We start from the raw sequence: 23,437 nt of genomic DNA, 5'->3' as shown, positions 1-23,437 counted from the left end.
GCTGCATATTGAAGTGAAGCTAGAACACAAATTCACAGTCTTTTCTATATGATTCCAAAACACAAAGTTTTTTTTTTTTTGAAAAGTTACAACCTAATCTCACTTCAATTGACAAGATACTTTTTATTATAGTCATTATTTGTCCCACTTCCTGTGAGCATTCCTATGCTTCACTGTGATAATATCAGTGTGTTTGACTACAGGATGATACCTGAGGCTCCACTGGAGGTGTTTTGTAACAAGCTGTATATGCTCTGCATCACCCTTCATTTTTTTTTTAATAGATCTTTATTGAAGTATAATTGCTTCACAATACTGTGTTAGTTTCTCTTGTACAACAAAGTGAATCAGCCATGTGCATATATATATCCCCATATCCCCTCCCTCTTGAGCATCCCTCCCACCCTCCCTATCCCATCTCTCTAGGTCATCACAAAGCACCAAGCTTATCTCCCTGTGCTATGCTGCTGCTTCCCACTAGCTATCTATTTTACATTTGGTAGTGTATATATGTCCATGCTACTCTCACATCGCCCCAGCTTCCCCCTCCCCCACTGTGTCCTCAAGTCCATTCTCTATGTCTACGTCTTTATTCCTGCCCTGCCACTAGGTTCATCAGTACCATTTCTTTTTTTTTTTTTTTAAGATACCATATATATGTGTTAGCATACAGTATTTGTTTTTCTCTTTCTGACTTAACTTCACTCTGTATGACAGACTCTAGGTCCATCCACCTCACTACAAATAACTCAATTTCGTTTCTTTTTATGGCTGAGTAATATTCCATTGTATATATGTACCACATCTTCTTTATCCATTCATCTCTTGATGGACATTTAGGTTGGTTCCATGTCCTGGCTATTGTAAATAGTGCTGCAGTGAACATTGTGGTACATGTCTCTTTTTGAATTATGGTTTTCTCACAGTATATGCCCAGTAGTGGGATTGCTGGGTCATATGGCAGTTCTATTTTTAGTTTTTTAAGGAACCTCCATACAGTTCTCCACAGTGGTTGTATCAGTTTACGCTCCCACCAACAGTGCAGGAGGGTTCGTTTTTCACTACACCATTTCCAGCATTTATTGTTTGTAGACTTTTTGATAATGGCCATTCTGACTGGTGTGAGGTGATACCTCATTGTAGTTTTGATTTGCATTTCTCTACTAATTAGTGATGTTGAGCATCTTTTCATGTGCCTCTTGGCCATCTGTATGTCTTCTTTGGTGAAATGTCTGTTCAGCTCTTCTGCCCATTTTTTAATTGAATTGTTTGTTTTTTTGATATTGAGCTCCATGAGCTGTTTATATATTTTGGAGATTAATCCTTTATCCATTGATTCGTTTGCAAATATTTTCTCCCATTCTGAGGGTTGTCTTTTCATCTTGTTTATAGTTTCCTTTGCTGTGCAAAAGCTTTTAAGTTTAATTAGGTCCCATTTGTTTATTTTTGTTCTTATTTCCATTACTGTAGGAGGTGGGTCAAAAAAGATCTTGCTGTGGTTTATGTCAAAGAATGTTTTTCCTATGTTTTCCTCTAAGAGTTTTATAGTGTCTGGTCTTACATTTAGATCTTTAATCCATTTGAAGTTTATTTTTGTGTATGGTGTTAGGGAGTGTTCTAATTTCATTCTTTTGCATGTAGCTGTCCAGTTTTCCCAGCACCACTTATTGAAGAGGCTGTCTTTTCTCCATTGTATGTTCTTGCCTCCATTGTCATAAATTAGGTGACCATATGTGTGTGTGTTTATCTCTGGGCTTTCTATCCTGTACCATTGATCTATATTTCTGTGTTTGTGCCAGTACCATACTGTCTTGATTACTGTAGCTTTGTGGTATAATTTGAAGTCAGGGAGCCTGATCCCTCCAGCTCCGTTTTTCTTTCTCAAGATTGCTTTGGCTGTTCGGGGTCTTTTGTGTTTCCATACAAATTGTAAAATTTTTTGTTCTGATTCTGTAAATAATGCCATTGGTAGTTTGATAGGGATTGCATTGAATCTGTATATTGCTTTGGGTAGTATTGACATTTTCACAGTATTGATTCTTCCAATCCAAGAGCATGGTATATTTCTCCATCTGTTTATGTCATCTTTGATTTCTTTCATCAGTGTTTTATAGTTTTCTGAGTACATGCCTTTCACCTCCTTAGGTAAGTTTATTCCTAGGTATTTTATTCTTTCTGTTGCGTTGGTAAATGGGATTGTTTCCTTAATTTCTCTTTCTGATTTTTCGTTGTTAGTGTATAGGAATGCCAGAGATTTCTGTTCATTAATTTTGTATCCTGCTACTCTACCAAATTCATTGATTAGCTCTAGTAGTTTTCTGGTGGCATCTTTAGGATTTTCTATGTATAGTATCGTGTCATCTGCAAACAATGATAGTTCTTCTTCTTCTTTTCCAATTTGTATTCCTTTTATTTCTTTTTCTTCTCTGAGTGCTGTGGCTAGGATTTCCAAAACTGTTGAGTAAGAGTGGCGAGTGTGGCCATCCTTGTCTTGTTCCTGATCTTAGTGGAAATGCTTTCAGTTTTTCACCATTGAGAATGATGTTTGCTGTGGGTTTGTCATATATGGCCTTTATTATGTTGAGGTAGGTTCCCTCTATGCCCATTTTCTGAGAGTTTTTATCATAAATGGGTATTGAATTTTGTCAAAAGCTTTTTCTGCATCTGTTGAGATGATCATATGGTTTTTATGCCTTAATTTGTTAATATGGTGTATCACACTGATTGATTTGCGCATATTGAAGAATCCTTGCATCCCTGGGATAAATCCCACTTGATCATGGTGTATGATCCTTTTAATATGTTGTTGGATTCTGTTTGCTAGCATTTTGTCCAGATTTTTGCATCTATGTTCATCAGTGATACTGATCTATAATTTTCCTTTTTTGTGATATCTTTTTCTGGTTTTGGTATCAGGATGATGGTGGCTTCATAGAATGAATTTGGGAGTGTTCCTCCCTCTGCAGTTTTTTGGAAGAGTTTGAGAAGGATGGGTGTTAGCTCTTCTCTAAATGTTTGATAGAATTCACCTGTGAAGCCATCTGGTCCTAGACTTGTTTGTTGGAAGAGTTTTAATCACAGTTTCAATGTCATTACTTGTGATAGGTCTGTTTATATTTTCTAATTCTTCTTGGTTCAGTCTTGGAAAATTGCACGTTTCCAAGAATTTGCCCATTTCTTCATGGTTGTCCATTTTATTGGCATATAGTTTTTTGTAATAATCTCTTATAATCCTTTGTATTTCTGCAGTGTCAGTTGTGATTTCTCCTTTTTCATTTCTAATTTGATTGATTTGTGTCCTCTCCCTTTTTTTCTTGATGAGTCTGGCTAAGGGTTTATCAACTTGTTTATCTTCTCAAAGAACCAGCTTTTAGTTGTATTGATCTTTGCAATTGTTTTCTTCATTTCCATTTCATTTATTTCTGCTCTGATCTTTATGATTTCTTTCCTTCTACTGACTTTGGGTTTTCTTTGTTCTTCTTTCTCTAGTTGCTTTAGGTGTACCCTTCATTTTTAAAAAACTGAATTCTGAATCACATCTGGTTCCAAAGATTTCAGATAAGTGGTGGTTGACCTACATTAATTTATGTTCTGTGAATTAATTTTGTGCATGTAGCTTATGGTATTTTGAACACATCAGCCCTGATATTTATGAATTCCAAAGATAAATAAGATAACTAGTCTGTAGAGATTATACAGAATTAGATGGGTGAATGCCTCCAAAACCAAGGTTATAAAGTGAATTGTAACTAGATAATGTCATTTGCTTGGTCAACTGTGAATTCTAATTTGTTCAGAATTAGTTTATTTTTAGTGTTCTCAAATTCACAGATTTTTCTGTTGAAGCTCATTGATACATTAGAAAAAAAGTAAAAGCTGAAGTTTGTAATAACAGTGAAGATCAGTCATATAGATGAGCTCAGGGCATGTATGTTTTATTTAGTACATGGCCTTAGTCAGAACAGTTTAGGAGGTAATCTGTTGTGTCTTTCAGGTCTCTCCTGAAATTTAAGGTAGTTATTCTCATAAGCCAACTTCTTTTACAGCTTGTTCTCCTCAAATTCCCTTTCGCTTTTAGTCAGAAAAAAAAATAACAAGTATTATCTTGCCTGAAATTTCCCTGAACTTTAGAAAAGGTATTATTTTATTTATACTTGTTAAATGCAGTAATTCTGACTCACCTAATCTGGGTTTGATCTAACAGATACCTTCCTTTTTTGTTGTTTTTGTTTTGTTTTGTTTGGCTGCATTGGGTCTTTGTCGCTGCATGTGGGCTTTCTCTAGTTGTGGCAAGCAGGAGCTACTCTTCCTTGCGGTGCCTGGGCTTCTCATTGCGGTGGCTTCTCTTGTTGCAGAGCACGGGCTCTAGGCGCGCAGGCTTCAGTAGTTGCAGCACGTGGGCTCAGTAGTTGGGGTGCACGGGCTTAGTTGCTCTGCAGCATGTGGGATCTTCCCAGACCAGGGATCAAACCCACGTCCCCTGCATTGGCAGGCAGATTCTTAACCATTGCACCACCAGGGAAGTCCCACAGAGACCTTTTATGGTAGGACATTTGTTTAGTGACACTATAGTAAGAAATTATTCAGAAAAAAATTTGCTGTTATAAAGTTCAAAGTATATACTCAGCTGTACCAGTCACAGAAAGCAAGTAATTAAATAAGCTAAGTGTTGAGGTCATGACTTGTTTTGGGGAATGGATGAGCTGGATGTGAAAGTTAAAGGAGTCTTCTTTTTTGTTTGTTTGTTTTTTAAAACCCAAGTCCTCGACAGTGAAAGCACAGAGTCCTAATCACTGGACTGCCAGGGAGTTCCCTCAGTGCTCTCTTTTAAATTGAATTCCTTGTATAACTTCTTTAACAAATAGCCATTGTTTGAATACCTGTTATACAGGTTCACTGTGTCCCAAGCCTATTTAATTTTAACGAGATTATACTGTTAAAAGTTCTACGTTTGGGTAGAAATCACTGCACAGAGTGATATTTGTTGATTCTGATTTTTGCCTTCTGGGACCATCTGGAACAAGTTTACCCCCCCCCTGCCCCCCCCCCCCCCCGCCTTCTATTTGATGGCCCTTTGTTTACATGAAGACAGGGTAGGGGGCCCTCCTGAGTCTTAATTGTAAATAGGTAAATATACAGAGTAGATATTCTCTGTTCATTAACTGTTCTTTGTGAGACATTACTTCAAGACTCTTTAAATTATCATTTCTCAAAAAAAAAAATTATCATTTCTCTTTAATGTTTCAGTTTGTCAATATTTTAATTAATTCAGTTGTCTTCTAGGTATAGTCTGACCAGTAGAGCAATACTGCTCCCTCCATTTTTCTGTATCTTTTTACTTATATTAATGTGGTCAAAACATACATACATTACTGGTGGTTCCTTACCGGTTATACTGCTAACTAGAACCTCTAAGTCAAAGTCTTCCCTATGACTTTATAGTAGTTGTTATGGAAACCTTATATCAAAGGAGTCTTCATTGTAAGGTAAAGAGCACTATTGATTAAATACTATTTTCTGGGCATCACATTACATTTTTACATATATTATTTCTTTCTCACGACTTTCCCACAAAAACGAAGTAGGAAAGTACAGTACTGTATCTACTTTAATAGAGGCTCAGAAAGGTTAACTAACTTACCCAGTGTGACTAGTAAATGTCAGATGCAGGATTTGAACCCAGGTCTACCTCAACTTCAGAATTTTTAAACTCTTTGTATAGTTTTGTGCTAAAACAGCCTTAGAAGGTTACCTGCATGGTGTCACCCTGCGTAGGTGGATTCTCTCTCTTCTGACTCACTTCAGTGAGGCTTTTTATCTTGCATTTATCCTGTTCTATTTCATTTTGTTAGATTTGGCCCATTATTCCAACCTCTGGGGGTCTTTCGTATGTTGATTTTTTTCCTACCATGTATTAGGTTAGCTTTTATTCTCAACTTTGTGTCTTCCACAAATTCAATGAATTTGCCCTCAGCGCCCTCATCAAAATCAGTAATAAACGTTGAATAAAACCTGCCTGAGGATGGAGCCCTGAGGCATACTTCCACAGGTTTCCTCATCGATATAATTCTTTGTCTGATGGTGTTCAGTCAGTTTGGAGTCTGTCTTTCTCTATTAGTACCAAGTTTGTATTTCTCCCTTTTGTTTACAGTGAGAAGATATCAAGAGAGTCACTGTCAGATGCCTTCCTGAGAGCGAGATATGCAGTAGAGCATTCCTCAGAAAACTGGCTTAATAACCCTATTTTTAAAAATTAGTCTTATTTGAATTATTCATATAATAAACTGGTTCCAAGAAAGCAGGGTATCAGACTCATTAGTGTATATTTCAGGGAACCCTCTTTTTTGAAAATCAGAATGTTTAAGTTAACCTGATAGCTGTAACTACATTAAATTTAAATTATATTTTAACTGGAAGTGTAAGTTTTTGGAGGAGGAGAAAAGCTTGAATATTAACAGCTTTTTTACAGACTCATTATGAAGGGAGACCCTGGATCCTTACAGCTCTTAGAAAAATGAACAACTAAAATTGTTTTGACAGGAATTTAAGGGGAGGCTCTCAGGCCGTTAGAAAGAAAAGTGGAAGGAGAAAGATGGCCAATGTACATAATTAACCTAAAGCTGTGGCATAAAATTTTAACTTTTCTCAGAAAATCAGAATGAGACCTAATGCTTTAAAGAAGAAACTTGGTTAACACATGGAAAGTTGTTTTGTTTTGTTTTTTTTCTTTTTCTTTTATGACAAAGGACAAAGGAGGACAAAGCCAGCACTTGTTTACTTAGTTTGGACACCTCTAGTTAGAGCTGGTTTTGTGTGTGTGTGTGTGTGTGTGTTTGTATGTTTTTTCCTTTTGTGATCCCAGCTACTTCTAGATTGACTCTGCCAGGAAATCAGTTTCTTCTAGTGACTCATTCATGTTTCAGGTTGAATTTTTATGACTTAATAGGCAGGTAGCCTGTGATGTGATTAATTAGAGTGAGGTCAGATAGATTTCATACTCCATTAATTTGTAAGGGTTTCTCGTATGACTTTAGTTAACTTTGTTTTTTCCAGAATAAGATGGTAGAATTGTAGGTAGAGATTAGATATTAGCTCTAAAGATTTTACTCAGTATAGAGTATAGGATTATAGACCACAAATAATATTCATATTATCTAGGAAATTAAGATACAAATCCATTAGGAAAAATTAATCTCTTTTAATTAAAAAAAATCTCTGTTGGTCATAATTTATAAAAATCTCATTATTCTTTGTTTGAAATATGTAGTATTACAAATTGATATGAGTATATTAGGACAGACTGGTTTTGTCATGTAAAGCCTAAATGCCTGACAGACTGATAAAAATTGGTGGCAAATAAGGTCAATGATGGCTTGACATGGGAAAGGCAGTTGAGTTAAAGTGAATTAACTTTATTTTACTCAATACCCACAATTCAGTCCAAACCCAGTCTTTAGGTGCCTTCGGGCCTGAATTGAATTGGGCAAGAACATATGCCTAGATCAGCACAAATTTATTTTTCTAGTGAAATCTGGGAACCTCTCATATTCATTCATTCAATAAATATTTATTGGGCATGTACCAAGTACCCACTATTGCACACACTTGTGATGTATCAATGAACCAAAAAGGTCATCCTCTTAGAGCTTACTTTCTGGCTGGTGAGCAATAGACAAATCAATTATGTACTATGTTAGAAAGCAGTAACTGCTATGGATAAAGTAACAGCAGAATAACAAGGAACCAGAGTACTAGGGTGTGGGAAGGGGGTTGCAGTTTTAAATAGCATGTTCAAGGCAGGCATTGACGAGAAGGCAAACACTTGAAGAAGATGAGGTAGTTAGCCATGTGAAATCTGGGGATGAGCATTCCAAGCAGATGGAACAGCTGGAGCAAAGAACGTAAAGTAGGGGTGTACCTGGTGTGTTTGAGGAGCCTCGGGGAAGCGAGGGTGGCTGGAGTAGAATGTAATAGGAGAGGAGTCAGAGGTAATGGGGGAGGGGGATGATCAGATCAATCATTATAAGGAGTTTGGCTTGTGTTTTCAGTGAAGTGGGGAGATGTGGCAGGTTTTAATCAGAAGAGTGACATGATATGACGTAAGTTTTAATAAGACTGTTCTGACTGATGTGTTGAGAGTACTGTGAGCGTGGATAGAAGCAGAAGTAGAAATTCAAAGTCTGAGTCCTACTTGTAGTCAGTCATCAGTCCCATGGTCTATACCAAGGATAACAGTGTTGTCCTGGGAGTCTGGCTGCCAGGGTTTAGATCCTGCTTCTGTTAAACGTTTTTATTGTATTTTATTTTTTATAAATTTATTTATTTATTTTTGGCTGCATTGGGTCTTCGTTGCTGTGCGTGGGCTTTCTCTAGTTGGGTTGAGCGGGGGCTGCTCTTCATTGTGGTGCACGGGCTTCTCATTGTGGTGGCTTCTCTTGTTGCAGAGCATGGCCTCTAGGCACTTGGGCTTCAGTAGTTGTGGCTCACAGGTTCTAGAGCACAGGCTCAGTAGTTGTGGTGCACGTACTTAGTTGCTCTGCAGCATGTGGGATCTTCCCAGACCAGGGCTTGAACCCGTGTCCCATGCATTAGCAGGCAGATTCTCAACCACTGCGCCACCAGGGAAGCCCTTACTATTTTATTTTAGTAAGTGACTTAACCTCTGTATCTGTATTTTCTCTTTGTAAAATGAGAGTAATAATGATAATACCTTATACTTAAACTGATACATGTAACGCTTTGAACAGTTCCTGCCAGTGTAAACCTGCAACAAATGTTGGTGTTACCAGTGTTAGTATTATTTATCACCCTGAATTTGTCATTTGCCAAGTCTTGTTGATTCTGTTGCCACAGTGTTTAACACTGGTCCTTTCCTTTCCATACCTATCTTCAGAATTCCAGTTCAAACCCAGAGAAGCTCCTGCCTGAACTATTACAGCCACTACTTCCTTTCTTTCTGTCCCAGTCAATCTTGCACAGTCTTGCTGCTAGATTGTCACATTACTTCCATGCTCTAAAACCTTAATTCCTTTCCTCTTGCTTTCTAAATTATGTGTGCACTTAGTCGAGGCTCTCCTTCATGTAGTTCCGGCTTGTCTTTCTCTAACACAAGTACACAGTACTGCCAGCCTTTACTCAAACTTGGAGGATCCTCTGCTGATTTTCTCTGCCATTTGAAATTCTTTTAATTTCACCTCAAGTACCACCAACTACACTTTCTACTTCACTTCTCACAGTAATATTCCCCACCTGGTACTCTAGTCATGTGAGTACTTCTCTAATCCTTGTATTTAGACTTGGAACATCAGATGCAAGGAATTATATCTCCTACAGCTTCATACCTGTGTTCTGCTGTCACTCATACCATATGCTAGATGTTTTAATAAACATTTATCAAACTAATTTTCATTCAGTTGTCCTTATTTTCCTCTAGGAATGATCAACCACATCAGGCAACCGATCTTGAATCTGAGGAAGATGTTATTCCAGATTCACCAATAACAACCTTTTCATTTTCTGGTGCTAACCGACTACGAAGGAAGGAGAACCTCCACGTCCGATATGTAGAACAAACACATACTAAACTGGAGCACTCTGGGTGTGCACATGGTGAGGATTGGAGTTGTAGTTTAGTTACCTGATTCTGTTTAAAAAAAAAAAGTATTCATCGATTGTTAGGAAGATAGTCATTTTTCAGGTAGCTTACGTTACAACTGTAAGTTTAACTTCCATTAGTGAAGTGACTGGGAAGGCATCTACTGCCCGTATTATGTATAGACGTGTGTTGCTCATCTGAATATGTAAACACTCAGCATTTTACAAAGGTAGTGAATAGTTTTTTCCCTTTTTTCTTTTTATTTAAAAACTATTCCTGTGTGTATATATCTGAGTGGGATACATGGAAAGAGGAGATATCCTAACATTAAGTTCCACCTACTGTGTGCTGGTTATCATGCTGATTTGAATACATTATTACTGTGTTTTAATCCTCATGACAGGTTTGAGGTAGCTACTAGCACCTTCGTTTTATAGATGAGGGAAGATTTGCTCTTTAGAGGGGTTAAGTAACCTGTCAAGTAAGTAGATGAGTCAAAATTCAAATATAGATCTTCCTGGCTCTAAACTTTTGTACTTTCCAAGTCTTATCCACAGCTACTCCCACCAACGCTTTAACTAGCTATTTTTATTTTTTATAATATGTAGCACTTGGTGGTAAATCAAGAAATGGCTTTATAATGTATTTACTTCGTGGCTTGTCAGTGGCATATTTCTAATTCCAGGCCAGTTTACCATTTCTCCTAAATGCTTTGGAACTACCATTTCACGTAGTCCTGAAATTTATCCTGTGACGTGATACAGTGCTTATTCCTTTTAATATTAATCTATAAGTAAATATTTCTAAAACTTTCATCTTAACCTAAACTGTTTGTAACAAGGAAAGCATTTGAGGGGAAGGAGTATACACAGTCTTAGAGATATTTTTCTAATGCAAATAAATTGTTGACAGTAGCTATGCCTTTTAAAGAAACAGTAGATCTTAATCTTTGATACTGGAAAATTGACACAGTTTTCCCCCATTTTATATGAGCTTGCATCACCATCTAGTGGAAAACAAAAGAATTGTTAAAAATCTTACACGTAATTAGCTAAATTAAAATGTAAGATCATGGATTTAGAATGAACATTTGTGGGCCTTTTAGTCTGGTATCAGATAGAACATGAATCACTACAGATAAGCATCGGCATAATTTAGATTATGTTTAAATCCATCTGAAAGAATATCCAGAAAAACAAATCACAGCAATTTTCTTTTTTAGGAAAAGTCGTCTTTTGTATCTAGTAAAATGCTCTTGGTTTATTTCTTCATTGTATGAGAATAACCTGTAACTATTTAAAACTTTGTCAGTTTTAATCTTGTTCTGATCATTTTTACTTGGAATATGAAATTCTGCTTTTAAAATATGCTTTTGAGCCATGCAAATTATGTTAAAACTAATTTAATGACTAGTTACTCCTTTTCTCTTTCTAACCACCCATGCTTGTTTATTTTTACATGTATACTGCTTTTTAATGATAATTTCTAGTTATAATTAGTAAAAGTCTATTTCCCCTTACTTTGTCCTTCTTTTGGTTTTCTTTGAATTAAACCCTTAAATAGTGGAATGATTTCTGATAAAGCATGTTTCAGCTTTCCTTCCAGAAAATGAAAACTCTAAAACAAAGATTGAAAAAGCTGTATGATGCAATATTCATTTCAGATGAACCTACTGATTTGCGATGGTACACAAGGAAAAGATACATTAAAATATTACAACTCTAGAAGGCTTAGGTCAGAAGGATTTATCTGTTCCAGTCCTCTCTACCCCACTGTCCTAACTTCCAACTTTGTTTCTCAGTGAAACTAAAGGAATAAGCTTTTTAGAATATTAGTTACGTCAATAAAATGCACTTCTAGTGCATTTAAAGATAGATTTGTATTGGCTTATCATTTTTCATGATTGTTTGTTTATATGTAATCTCTCTTCTTTTTTCCCTTAGAATTGAGAAAAGTACCAAAGTCTTCAACTCATCCACAACATAAACATAATGAACCTGAAATTCTAGTGGCTGACACTTATGATCAGAGTCAAGCTCCAGTGGCTAGTAAGCAAGATACTGAGATTACTTTATAAGTTTAAAATTGGTGGACAAGAGTGACCATCTGAATTAGACAACATTTTAAAATATTTTCCATATAATTTTGTTTGTATTATTTGTTGTTTAGCAGTCTTTTTCATATTGTAATGTAATGTTATCCTGTTATTAATTCATATTAATATCCCTATCCACATTAATTACAATTGCTAGTAATTTTAAGTAAATAAGGCTTTACTGTGGTTTACTCATTCATTCAGCAAATATTTGAATGCCTAATGTATACCGGGCACTAAACAAAACAAAATCTTTAACCTCATAGAGCTTACAATCTAGTTGGGGAAGAGAGAAAATAAATATATGTCAGATGGATCAGGGGCTCTGAAGAAAAATAAAGCAGGGTAAGAAGAGATACTAGAAAGCCTCACTTTAAAAGCAACATTTGAGCAGAGACTGAGGGAAGCAAGTGAGTCGTGTGGATTTCCGGGGCAAGGGCATTCCAGGTGGAGAAGTCAGTGAGCACAAAGGCCTTGAGGTGAGGGTGCTCTTTGGTTTGACTGAGGAACATTAAGGAGCCCTGTGTGGCTGGGGCGGAGTGAGTGAAAGGGAGATTGGTTTGGGCAACTCTGTTCTTCAGAGCTGCTATTTGCTAAGAGGAGAGAGACGGAGCAGGAGGTTTGCAGGGTGGCTGAGGGTAGGGGTTTGGTTTTGAGAATATTTTGTTTTCAGATGCCAGGTAGACATTCAGGTAAAGATTTTGGATGGGTAGGTGGGTGTGAATGTAGAGAAGTCTAGCATAGAGATACAAATGGAAGTTGTTAGCATGTAGGTGGTGTCTGAAGCCACGAGACTGGATGAGATCGCCAAGCAAGTGAGTGAAGATGGGAAAGAGAAGATGTTCCAGTACTTAGCCCTGAGGCACTCCATTATGTAAAGGAGTGATTCTCAGCTTTTTTTTATTATCACTCCCACCTGGCCTTTTTAGACTCCCCCCCGCCCCATCACTTCCCCCATGGGATTTTAATACTGCAGATATACTGTATTGAGTGTATGTATCTCTGTCTCATACATAAAAAGATTTTTCTGCCCCCCAAGAACCATTTTCACCTCCTCAGAGGCAGTATCGCAGCTGTTGGGATGGTGATTTAGAGATTGTGAAAATGAGGAACAACCAAGTAGCCAGAGAAGGAGCTGCCAGTGAGACAGGAGAACCAAGATAAAGTGGTGTCCTTTAAACCAAGAGAGAAAGGAGGGAGTGGTCACTGTGGAGAACAGTGCTGATAGGTCGCAGAAGATGAAGACTGAGAATTGACCGTTGGATTTGGTCCCCTGGGGATCATTGAGTGTTTAACTCTTAATGAGAATTGTTAAAGTGTAGGGGTGATCACCTAGACTATCATGTGCAAGAGAACGGGAAGGAGCACTTGTGAACAAGTCCTTCAGGGCCTTTTTGTGGTGAAGAGGGAAGGGAGAATGGACAGTGGCTAAAGAGAAACATGGGTCCAGGGAGGATTTTAAAAGATGGACTATTATAGCATATTCAGCATGTTTTTATGCTGATGGAATGATCTTGTAAAGAGAGAAATGAGTAATTCTGGAGAAAGAGGGAACACTTGCTAGATCCTTGAAAAAGTGAGAGGAGATGAAATGCAGAGCACAAGCAGAAGGACTGGCCATGGTTAATCACTTATCATTTTATATTAGTACATAGCCTATACTGTGAAAGCTACAAATCATTTTATATTAGTGTACATATGTTTGTGTGCATGTGTATAGACAGACTGTCAGGCAAAGGCTGCAGGGGATGTTAGACTGTGTCAGAACCTTGCTTCTCAGCACTCGGGAGCCCGTTTTCTTCTGCTGCTGCCAGAACTTTACTCCATCAGTTGTTCTCTTATCCTGTATCTCCAGCTTCTCTGCAGGTTCTTTCTTTTCAACATAAACATACATGTTATCTTTTGTCTTTTAAAATAACCCCCTCTTAATTGTCTCCACTCTTAGCTAGAGCTTCTCTTCAAAGCTGAAAAAGCAGTCTGTGCTCAATTTCTCCTTTCTGTCAACTTCCATTCACTCCAGGAAGAAAAAGGGGTGCAGGGGAAGGGAGGAAGGAGGGCGGAAAAGAGGGAGAGGAAGCGGGGGAGAAAAGGGGACACATCCTCACACTCTCTTCTCTCACTCATTACATGGAACTGCTCGGCAGTAGTCATCAGAGACCTCCTGGTTGTTAAATCTAGTGAATGCTTACCAGTCTTTATCTTACTTGACCTTTCTATGACATTTGACATTGCACACACTCTTTCTTGAAGTGGTGCCACTCTCCTGATTCTCTTACTTATTGTTCATTTTTCACCTTCCATTACTGGCTATTCTTTCTCCATCTGTCTTTTAAATGTCACTGTCCCCAGTATATATGATCCTTGGCCTATTCTGCTCTCATTTTCTGTTTCTGGAGGAATCTTCACTTAGAGTTAGTATTCTGCTACCACCTATATGATAACAAGTTCCAAATCTATCTCTTTCCAAGACTTCTCTCTTGAATTCCAAACTGATGTATCTGCCTGCTGTTGAACATCTATACCTGGATATCCTTCCACTTCAGCATGTCCAAAGTGAAGCTTTCTTGTCAGACCTGCTCGTCCTTTTATTTATAGTCTCAGTGAATGACAGTTTACATACCTCCTTGAGTTGCCTAAATCAGAAAACTTCGAGTCATCTTAGATTCCTGCTTCTTCAACTCTCATATGTAAATAGTCTCCAAGTCTTATTGATTGCACCTCCTACACATCTGTCATGCACATTCTTCTGCACCCACATTATACTAGTTTGGGCCATCAGCATCTCTCATGAGACTCTTTTAGTAATCTAATTAGTCCCTTTGCCTATTAGTGAGTGCTTCCTGTTCTGTCAGCCTGTCTGAATTACCTTTTTAGCCCAAATATTGCATCTGTCCTCCATTAAAAAACCCTTGGATATCTCTTCATTGCCTACAGGATAAATTTTAAATTCTTTAGCATAATCTGATCCCTTATCAACCTGTCTGCGCTCATGTCCTAACCACCATTATATCTTTTGCACTTTGATTTCCAGCAGTTGAACCACATGTAGTTGCCTGAACTGCAGTTTTGTTTCACATGTCGCACCTTCCACGTACCTAGAATCCTCTCTGCCCCCAGCCCAGTTTAATTCCTTTTTCTCTCAAGGGTCAGCTTAGTCATCACTTGGTGAGCTTTCCTTGATTTCTCAAGGCAGGTTTAGGAGTCCTTGCTCTGTGTTTAAATCACCCCTTTTATTTACCTTTAATGTTTATCACATTTTATTGCAGTTTTCTTTTTACCTTTCAACTATAGCAGCCCATAAGCTCCTTGAGGACAACAACCTTTTCTTTTCGTAGCACAATGCCTGAAACATAGTATGTGCTACATAAATACTTGTTGACTTATTGAAACTCTGTATACATAAAACTTTATAAAATATTTGAACACAGGTGAATTCTGTATAAATATGTGTTAGCTTAAAACTTGAAAATTATGCAGTGCTGAAAATCTCTCTGCACTGTGAGAGTTTTCATGAAGTGAAACTCTCATGAAAGAGTGTTTTCATGAAAGGTTACTATATAAATACGGTTTGATACTCATGCTGTGCCTTGTATCACAAGAAATCCATTTAATTATATGTTTTTTATGATTTTTTTTTCAGTGGCACTAAGAAAAATAATCTACCTGTTAACATTCAATTCATTTAGGAAAAATAGAAAACCTAGCTGAAAAAGTTTGGCAAGAGTAGATGCTAGATACCTGCAACTTATTGCAATTTATAGTAGATATTTTGGACTTTACATAGAATTTTAAAAATTGTTCAGTGCCATTTTGTAAAGTGGTCCTTTGAGCTTTTTCTTTCCTTTTACGAATTTTTTCATATGCCTTGTTTCTACAATTGTATAATGTGTTTTTTTTTTTAAACTTAGATACACATGGAAAAAGCAGTTATCCTCCTGATAATTTAGCTACAGTTGTTGCTGAAACACTTGGACTTAGTGTTCAAGATGAGTCTGTAAGTAATTGTTTACTATGGTGATAATATGAGTTAATTAGTGTCTTTTGAGGTCAGTTTTTAGAGAATTGAGCAAGAGAAAAATTATTTTATCCAAAGATTATTGGATAAAGGCCTAGAACAAAAATTGATGTGATTAGAAAGGCCCATTTATATTATTCACCCCAGGCAGTCGCAGAAATCTAGAATCTTTAGAATTATTGGGATATATAGGTTGTGGGTTGAATCAAAATTTATATGGCTTAGAGGATTTAGGAACCCTCTTCCCCATCCCCCTCTCCTCCCTACCCTGTTCCAACTAACAGAAGACTTTAAGAGAAGTCTTAAACCTTTAGGTTGATTTCAGAATTCATTGGATCTTTTCAACATCCTTTAAACCAGGCTTTGATTTGGAAGACAGGCTGAATTCTTGGATCTACTATAGATGCTTTAATTCATCTTTGTCCTTATAAATGCCAATCCAATTAGACCAAAGCTTTAGGGATTGAGTCAGAAATTGACCCCATGATTTTCTTTTCGTTATTTTAGTTCTTCCTTGCATCAGACACATTTACTTTTTTTCTTAATTGATCCCTAAAAAATGGAAACCTTGAATTCTTCAATGTTAGGGAAGTTTCATTTTTGGTACAGCTTTAAAACTATTCTTTTGCTTTAGTCAGTAAATGTATACATTGAATATACATTTAATATATGTAAATGTATATTCGAACCATTGAATTGGTTTTTCACTGCATTTGAATTTTTTTTTTTTTTTGGTCCTTTCTAGTTTTAAATCTCTCTTCAAGTGATGGTGGGTAGTTTTTACCCTTTGAACTTTAAATGTTTTAATGGTTTTTAAATTCCGTCCTGCCCATAAACCTGGCAAGTCAGTAGTTTAGACACCAAATCTAGTAAGGGAACTGATCTCTAAAGACCTGCTGCTCAAAGTGTGATCCACAGGCCGACAGCATCTGTATCCTTGGAGGTTTGTTAGAGAGAGAAAATCTCAAACCTAACCCCAGACCTACTGAAAGAGAACTTATATTTTCACAAGATCCTCAGTTGATTTGTATGCATGGTAAAAGTTCGGGAAGCACGGCTCTCTAAAGGATCCTTTTAAATTTGTCTCCTATAAGTATAATCAGTCATCTCTATTCCCTTCCTCTAATCTAACTAATCTTGTTTTTTGGAATTGGCAACCACCAGTCTGCTTTCTGTCCTTGTGAATTTACCTATTCTGGATAATTCATATATAAATGGGATCATATATGTGGCTTTTGAGTCTGGCGTCTTTCGCTTAGCCTCATCCACATCATAACGTGTATCAGTATTTCATTCCTTTTTAAGAATAAATAATCTTGGGGCTACCCTGGCAGTCCAGTGGTTAAGACTCCATGCTTCCACTGCAGGGGGCACGGGTTTGATCCCTGGTCAGGGAACTAAGATCCCGCATGCTGTGTGGCACGCAAAAAAAAAAGAGAGAATTAATAATCTTCCATTGTATTTATGTACTTTATCTTTTATTATTGAAGGAATCTCGAGGTCCTATGAGCCCTCTTGGTGATGAGCTCTACCACTGTCTGGAAGGAGATCACAAAAAACCTTTTGAGGAATCTAGAAGAAATAGTGAAGATCGTTTAAGGTAATTTGGGGCACTTTGGTAAAAACTTATAAACTGTCAATGAAATTCCATTACAGTGAGTTCCATATATTTAAACTATTTCTCTCCCTCAGCTTGTTATTCTGGTTGTATTAATTTTTACTTAAAAAAATATTTCCCCCAGTTTATGACCAATTGAGGGCTTTTTGTGTTAATGTAGAGAGATGGATATTACTTTTAAATTCTTTCTGTACTTCTATCAAGGAGTACTTAAGAGGTCCCAGCCTTATCTCCTTTAAAGATCCAATCATCCCTTCTGGGTTTGTATTTTCAAAAACTGGACCTTTTATGAAATCCATCATTAGTTCAGATGAGCTTCCAAGATTGGGATACATCTTGTTTTTACTAATTTCAGAACATCCATTAAATAACAATACCTATATTTATGTAGCACTTTGCTTTTTAAAAGAGCTTTCAGTATTAGATACATGTATCACATTTAATTTGTCATCATAGTAACTCATTACAGTAGGTTTTATTACCCCCATTTTTTACAGTCAACAAAAATGCAGCTTCACAAAGGTTAAATGTCTTTTTAAGACCACACAACTATTAAGTATGAGAGTCAGAGCTCTTAGCCATTCCACGTCTTCAAACTTAACCCTAATGCTCTTTCTACTGCCACAGCTGTCTCCTCTGCTACAGGCAGGCTGGGTCTTGAGTTATGTTCAATTCTGTAGTATAAGAATTTTGTTTCTTGGAGTTACTCATGATAAGATTTCGTAACAGCAAAAGAATTTGGGTCCCTAGTGGGATTTATTAAAATATGATTTTCTTATATAGTGAATTTATTTAAGTTACTTAGGAAAAATATTTATAGATAGGAATATCATTGTATTGAGATAGGTTTGCTGTATCATTTCCCTCTGCTTTTTGTCAGCCAAATATAGAGAAGCCAACAACTATATTGTATCTTAAATTTTGGTTAATGGTCTGCCTCTGAGATGTGGATAAGACCTTACTGTTAATAATTCTATATTAGCAAAAGTTTTCTCATTATGCTTGTTTTTAAATTTTTACTCTATTTCTTTAATAGGAAAAAAGCTTTACCACTCTTTATTTTTTTAGATTTTCAGATTCCAATTCAAAGACTCCTCCTCAAGAAGAATTGACTACTCGGGTATCATCTCCTGTATTTGGAGCTACCTCTAATGTGAAAAGTAGTTTAGGTTTGAATACAAGTTTGTCCCCTTCTCTTTTAGAGACTGGGAAAAAAAACCATCTGAAAACAATGCCTTTCAGCAACACTTCTAATTCTAGATCAGAGAATCCTAGATCAAAATCTGAAGATGGTGCCCTTTTCACACATCATGATATTGGGGCTGAAGTGAAGAAGATCACTAACCAGTCATCTTCTAATAAGCAGGTGCTTATAAATAAAACTACAAGTGAACAGGATAGTATTGATCACATTAAAGATACTGTTACTGATAAAGATAAACATGTGGTACCCCTGAAATCACTGGGAGGCCGAACCAAAAGGAAGAAAATCGAGGAAGAAAGTGAAGATGAAGTAAGCTGCCCCCAAGCCTCCTTTGATAAAGAAAATGCTTTTCCTTTTCCACCGGATAGTCATTCTTACATGAATGGAGACTATGTGATGGATAAACCTCTGGATCTGTCTGATCGATTTTCAGCTATTCAGCGTCAAGAGAAAAGCCAAGGAAGTGAGAACTCTAAAATCGGATTTAGGCAAGTGACTCTCTATGAGGTTTTGAAGCCTGTTCCAAAGGGCTCTTCCTCAAGCCGTAAGGCCTTGAGTGGGAGCTGTGGGTTAACCAAAGATTCCCCAGAAGAGCCCAGCAGTTTACAGGAGTCCCTCCAGTCCTTGAGTAAATCTCCGGATAATAAAACACTGTTACAAATAAAGGAAGAAAATTCTATCTTTAAAATCCCTCTACGTCCACGTGAAAGTTTGGAGACAGAGAATCTTTTTGATGACATGAAGGTTTGTGTTAAATGTTCAAGGATTCTGATTAAAATGGTTGTTTGTGATTTCTCCTAGATGCTAATAATTCTTTCTGTTTTAGGGTGCTGGTTCTCGTGAGCCTATAAAAGTAAAAACCAGGTCAGTCCATGGAGCATGTGAACTTGCATCAGTTCTTCAGTTAAATCCATGTAGAATTGCTAAAACAAAGTCTCTACAAAACAACCAAGGTATGTACACTATAAATAGCATTTCTACTCTTTTAATGACTTTAAATTGAGTATTGTAATATATTATGTATATTCTTTGGATAGACTGAATTATTTTCAGAAAAAATATCTCATCCCTGTGTGTTTCTGTGTTTATAGCACAATTCTTATTGGTTTCACTTTACATGTGATTTTCCTGCTCTTCTGCTTTTTGAAAAAATAAATTGACATCTTTAATACCTACTTTTATAGGTGATTTTATAGATTTACCTGTTCTATGTAGTTGTTTATTTTCTTTACAAAAAGAAAGCTTTAAAAAATTTAAACTATACAGATTTTTTAAATATAAAAATAGAAATTTATCGTCCAAACCTTGTTCCTCACCCCATAGATAGCCTGTCCTTTTCTTTGCATTTACATGTATATCTGTAAACATTTGCATATGCTAACTCTGTGTTTAACCTTTTGAGGAACTATCTAACTTTCTTCCAAAGGAGCTACAGCGTTTTACATTCCCACCAGCAGCATGTGAGGGTTCCAGTTTCTTCACATTTTGAGGGTTCCAGTTTCTCCACATTCTCACCAGCACTGTTACTGTCTGTTTCTTTGATTCTAGCCATCCTGTGGGTGTGAAGTTATATCTCAATTGTGGTTTTGATTTGCCTTTCCCTGATGGCTAATGATGTTGCGCATCTTTTCATGTGCTTATTGGCCAGTTGTATATCTTCTTTGAATGACTGTCTATTCAGGTCCTTTGCTTATTCTTAATTGGAGTAATTGTCTTATTATTGAGTTGTGACAGTTCTTTATATATTCTAGGTACAAGTCCTTTATCAGACATATGATTTGCAAAACTTTTCTCTCATTCTGTGGGTCCCATAATGTTTTAAAGTGATGAGAATTTTTAAAATTTGTTTTTAATTGTGCATTTTTTTCTCCTTATCTAAGATGTATCCTTTGAAAACATCCAGTGGAGTATAGACCCAGGAGCAGACCTTTCTCAGTATAAAATGGATATTACTCTAGTAGATACAAAGGTAAGTTAGAAAATAGAACCAAAGCCCATGTGGTTATTCTAGTGTATTGTTAGTCACCCTGCTGTCCTGACTCTGTGACCTTGAGGTAATCACATATCTCTTACAGCCTTCATGTATTTATTCAGAAAACTATGAAATAATAACACTTATTATGCCAACATTATGGTATTTTTGAAAGTGTAATAATACTTTCTGACTTTAGAGAACTTTGCTGAAAAATATAGTTTTAAACTAATGTAAAATGCTAATTACATATTTTAAATAGTTTTATTTTTTATCAAAATAATCTGTCATATGCCTTGATTAACTTAAAATAATCTACCTTCAAGAAAACAATTTCATTTTTCCCAGTTGGCTAATTTTTTTAAATGCTGTGTATTTTTTCATTAAAATTCATAGCATAAATAAATTTTTTGGTTTGTATTTAGGTTCTTCATAGTTTGAGAGGTTCTCTTTCACTTGGTAGCATATTAATAAACTATTTAACAGTTGCTAGAGTAATAAATATCCATTAAGAAATCAAATTTGACTTACGAACTTTTCTTCTTAGTGTACATTGATGTTAATTTCTGTGAAGCAGATTAGGGAAGAAAGGAAGCTCCAGGGATCGTGGTAACACACAGTTCTCTCATGCTTGGCAGCAGTCCTTTTCCTAGGCTTGAGAGACGATGCTTGTATGTCAAAGCTAAAAATGGTTTACAGGCATTTAAACCTAAATGTATCTATATTCCTAAAGGGTAAAGGTAAATATTACTTAATGCTACTGAAATGTAAGTGTACACTTAAAAAATGATTAAAATGGAAACATTTATGTTATGTATATTTTACCCCACCCCACCCCCCAAAAAAGTAAATATTAGGCCATAAAGGAATAATTGTTAAAATTTTGAATTTTTAAATATTTATTCAGGATGGCAGTCAGTCAAGATTAGCAGGAGGCGAGACAGTGGACATGGACTGTACATTGGTTAGTGAAACTGTGCTTTTAAAAATGAAGAATCAAGAGCAGAAGGGAGAAAAAAGTCCAAGTAAGATTTGATTTTTTTTTTTTAATTTTAATACAAATGTGGAGGGAAGTTTATAGACATACTGTTGCACTGATGAGTATAAGTGACCTCTTCACCATAAACCAGTTTTTTTTTCCCCCTGTTCTCATAATACTAGATTTCTCTTTAGTAAAGCTTAGTGTCAATATTTCAGGAAAAAAATCTTCAGTAAAAATATTTTTTATTTCCAAAAGAATTCAAGTTGTTTCCAGGGGTCAGCAAACTAAAGCCAGCTGCCAGTTTTGTAAGTAGAGTTTTACTGGAACCCAGCCTCACTCACTTGTTTATTTATTGCCTATGGCTGCTTGTTGAACACAGCAGCAGAGCTGAGTAGTTTCTGCAGAGACCTTATGGCCCCACAGGCCTAAAATATTTACTGTCTGACCCTTTAAGAAAAAGTTTCCTGATCCCTGGTTTAGATAATTTTTTTATAAAAGGTGTAAAAGGAATCTTGAGAGTCCTGTTTTAAAAATATTATTTTCCAAAACAATTTGATACGGAAAAAAAGGGAGGATTCCACTGAGAAGTATTAGTATAGATTTGCAAATTAGCAGTAAACTAAGAATGATAGTGTATATGATGAGTGAGTGACTCTGCCATATTCTACTTCTATAGAAAAGGAGATTTGGCAAAACTAGGAGTCTACAGCCCATTGTAGTGAGAAACTGTTAATTCTTCATCTAAAGCCTTGATTTTCTGAAAGAGGTGGGAACAATGGAAGGATTTCATTTGGCACCACCTTAGCAACATTCCTAACTACAGAGGCATATGACATGAGATCAACTAGACTGGGAATAGTTGTCATTCATCACCCTTATGTGTTAAAGAGTTAGGACCTGCCACGTGAGGATGCAGGGCTAAAAACAGAGGCCTTTTCCAATGATCGTCTCTTAGAAATTGAGGACATTCAGACTGTGTGTGCATTTTCTATCTTCTGCTGAATATTCTCTAGTCTACCTACTCAGGGCCCAGTAGTAAAACAGCCAGTCTTGTCCTTGCTTCTTAAGAAACACCTTATCTCTTGCTGCCCCAAATGCAGTAAGTGAGAGAAAATTTTAATAGCCTTTGCCTTAATTCTTTGTTCTTGAGTAATAACATCCATTCAATCAAGTACCTGGCTGCCTACGTTGAGAGGACAGTACCTATTAAAAGTAAACCTTAACCAGGTGTCTGCTCCTCTGGTGAGATGGGGCCAGAAGACGCTCTCCTCAGCTCCTTGCCTGGGTGGGCATGTTAGGCTCTAGGGCCGGCAGAAATCCTCGTTTGAGGGTCCCACCGAGTTCCCCGGTTAGTGCTGCAGCTGAGCGGCTGCTTGGGACTACTGCTCAGGCGCTACAGAAAGCCTTCTTGGAATCTGACATGTTATCACTTTGGGACCGTTGGCCAGCTGCTCCTGACTTGGCCACATGAAGGCTCAGGCTGTCCCAGTCTCTGAACTGAAGAGAACCAACACTATTAGCATACCTCTCACCACCATGAATGCAAGGTATTTCAATGAAGAGTATCAGGAGGACATCTACAAATCCCAGACAGGCACGTGCAAGTTCTGAGGAATGGTGGAATAACCCAATATATCTGGGTGACCTTTGGAGACAGCTGCGACAGAGCTACAACAGGGCAGTGGCTGACACCCAACTCATGGCCCACCTTCTCCTGCCATGTGGCTGACAGGGTCTTGGTGCTCCAGCCAGCTTTCAGGCCTGAGCCTCTGAGGTGGAAGAGCCGAGTTCAGGACATTGGTTCACCAGAGACCTCCCGGCCCCACATAATATCAGTCGGCAAGAGCTCTCCCAGAGGTCTTTGTCTCAGTGCTAAGACCCACCTCCACTCAACAACCAGCAAGCTCCAGTGCTGGACACCCCATGCCAAACAACTAGCAAGACAGGAACACAACC

At 37.0% G+C, this 23,437-nt stretch overlaps 1 protein-coding gene and 1 long non-coding RNA gene across 6 annotated transcripts in view; one reads left to right on the top strand and one right to left on the bottom strand.

The window, feature by feature from the left end:
* Window positions 1-23,437, bottom strand: part of LOC103008829 (uncharacterized) — a 163,377-nt gene that overhangs the window by 23,744 nt on the left and 116,196 nt on the right. The gene's annotated exons all lie outside the window — the stretch shown is intronic.
* RBBP8 (RB binding protein 8, endonuclease) overlaps window positions 1-23,437 on the top strand; it is an 82,214-nt gene that overhangs the window by 38,483 nt on the left and 20,294 nt on the right. For both annotated transcript variants that reach the window (XM_057526398.1, XM_007197628.3), the window contains exons 7-14: window positions 9,434-9,609; window positions 11,539-11,643; window positions 15,599-15,684; window positions 17,196-17,305; window positions 18,392-19,271; window positions 19,354-19,480; window positions 20,408-20,496; window positions 21,407-21,524. In XM_057526398.1, coding sequence (XP_057382381.1) covers window positions 9,434-9,609; window positions 11,539-11,643; window positions 15,599-15,684; window positions 17,196-17,305; window positions 18,392-19,271; window positions 19,354-19,480; window positions 20,408-20,496; window positions 21,407-21,524 — 1,691 coding nt within the window. The remainder of the gene's footprint in view (window positions 1-9,433; window positions 9,610-11,538; window positions 11,644-15,598; window positions 15,685-17,195; window positions 17,306-18,391; window positions 19,272-19,353; window positions 19,481-20,407; window positions 20,497-21,406; window positions 21,525-23,437) is intronic.

The sequence above is a fragment of the Balaenoptera acutorostrata genome, chromosome 13, assembly GCF_949987535.1.
Source record: "Balaenoptera acutorostrata chromosome 13, mBalAcu1.1, whole genome shotgun sequence".
NCBI classification, from domain to species: Eukaryota; Metazoa; Chordata; class Mammalia; order Artiodactyla; family Balaenopteridae; genus Balaenoptera; species Balaenoptera acutorostrata.
This window is presented reverse-complemented; position numbering and strand designations above follow the sequence as displayed.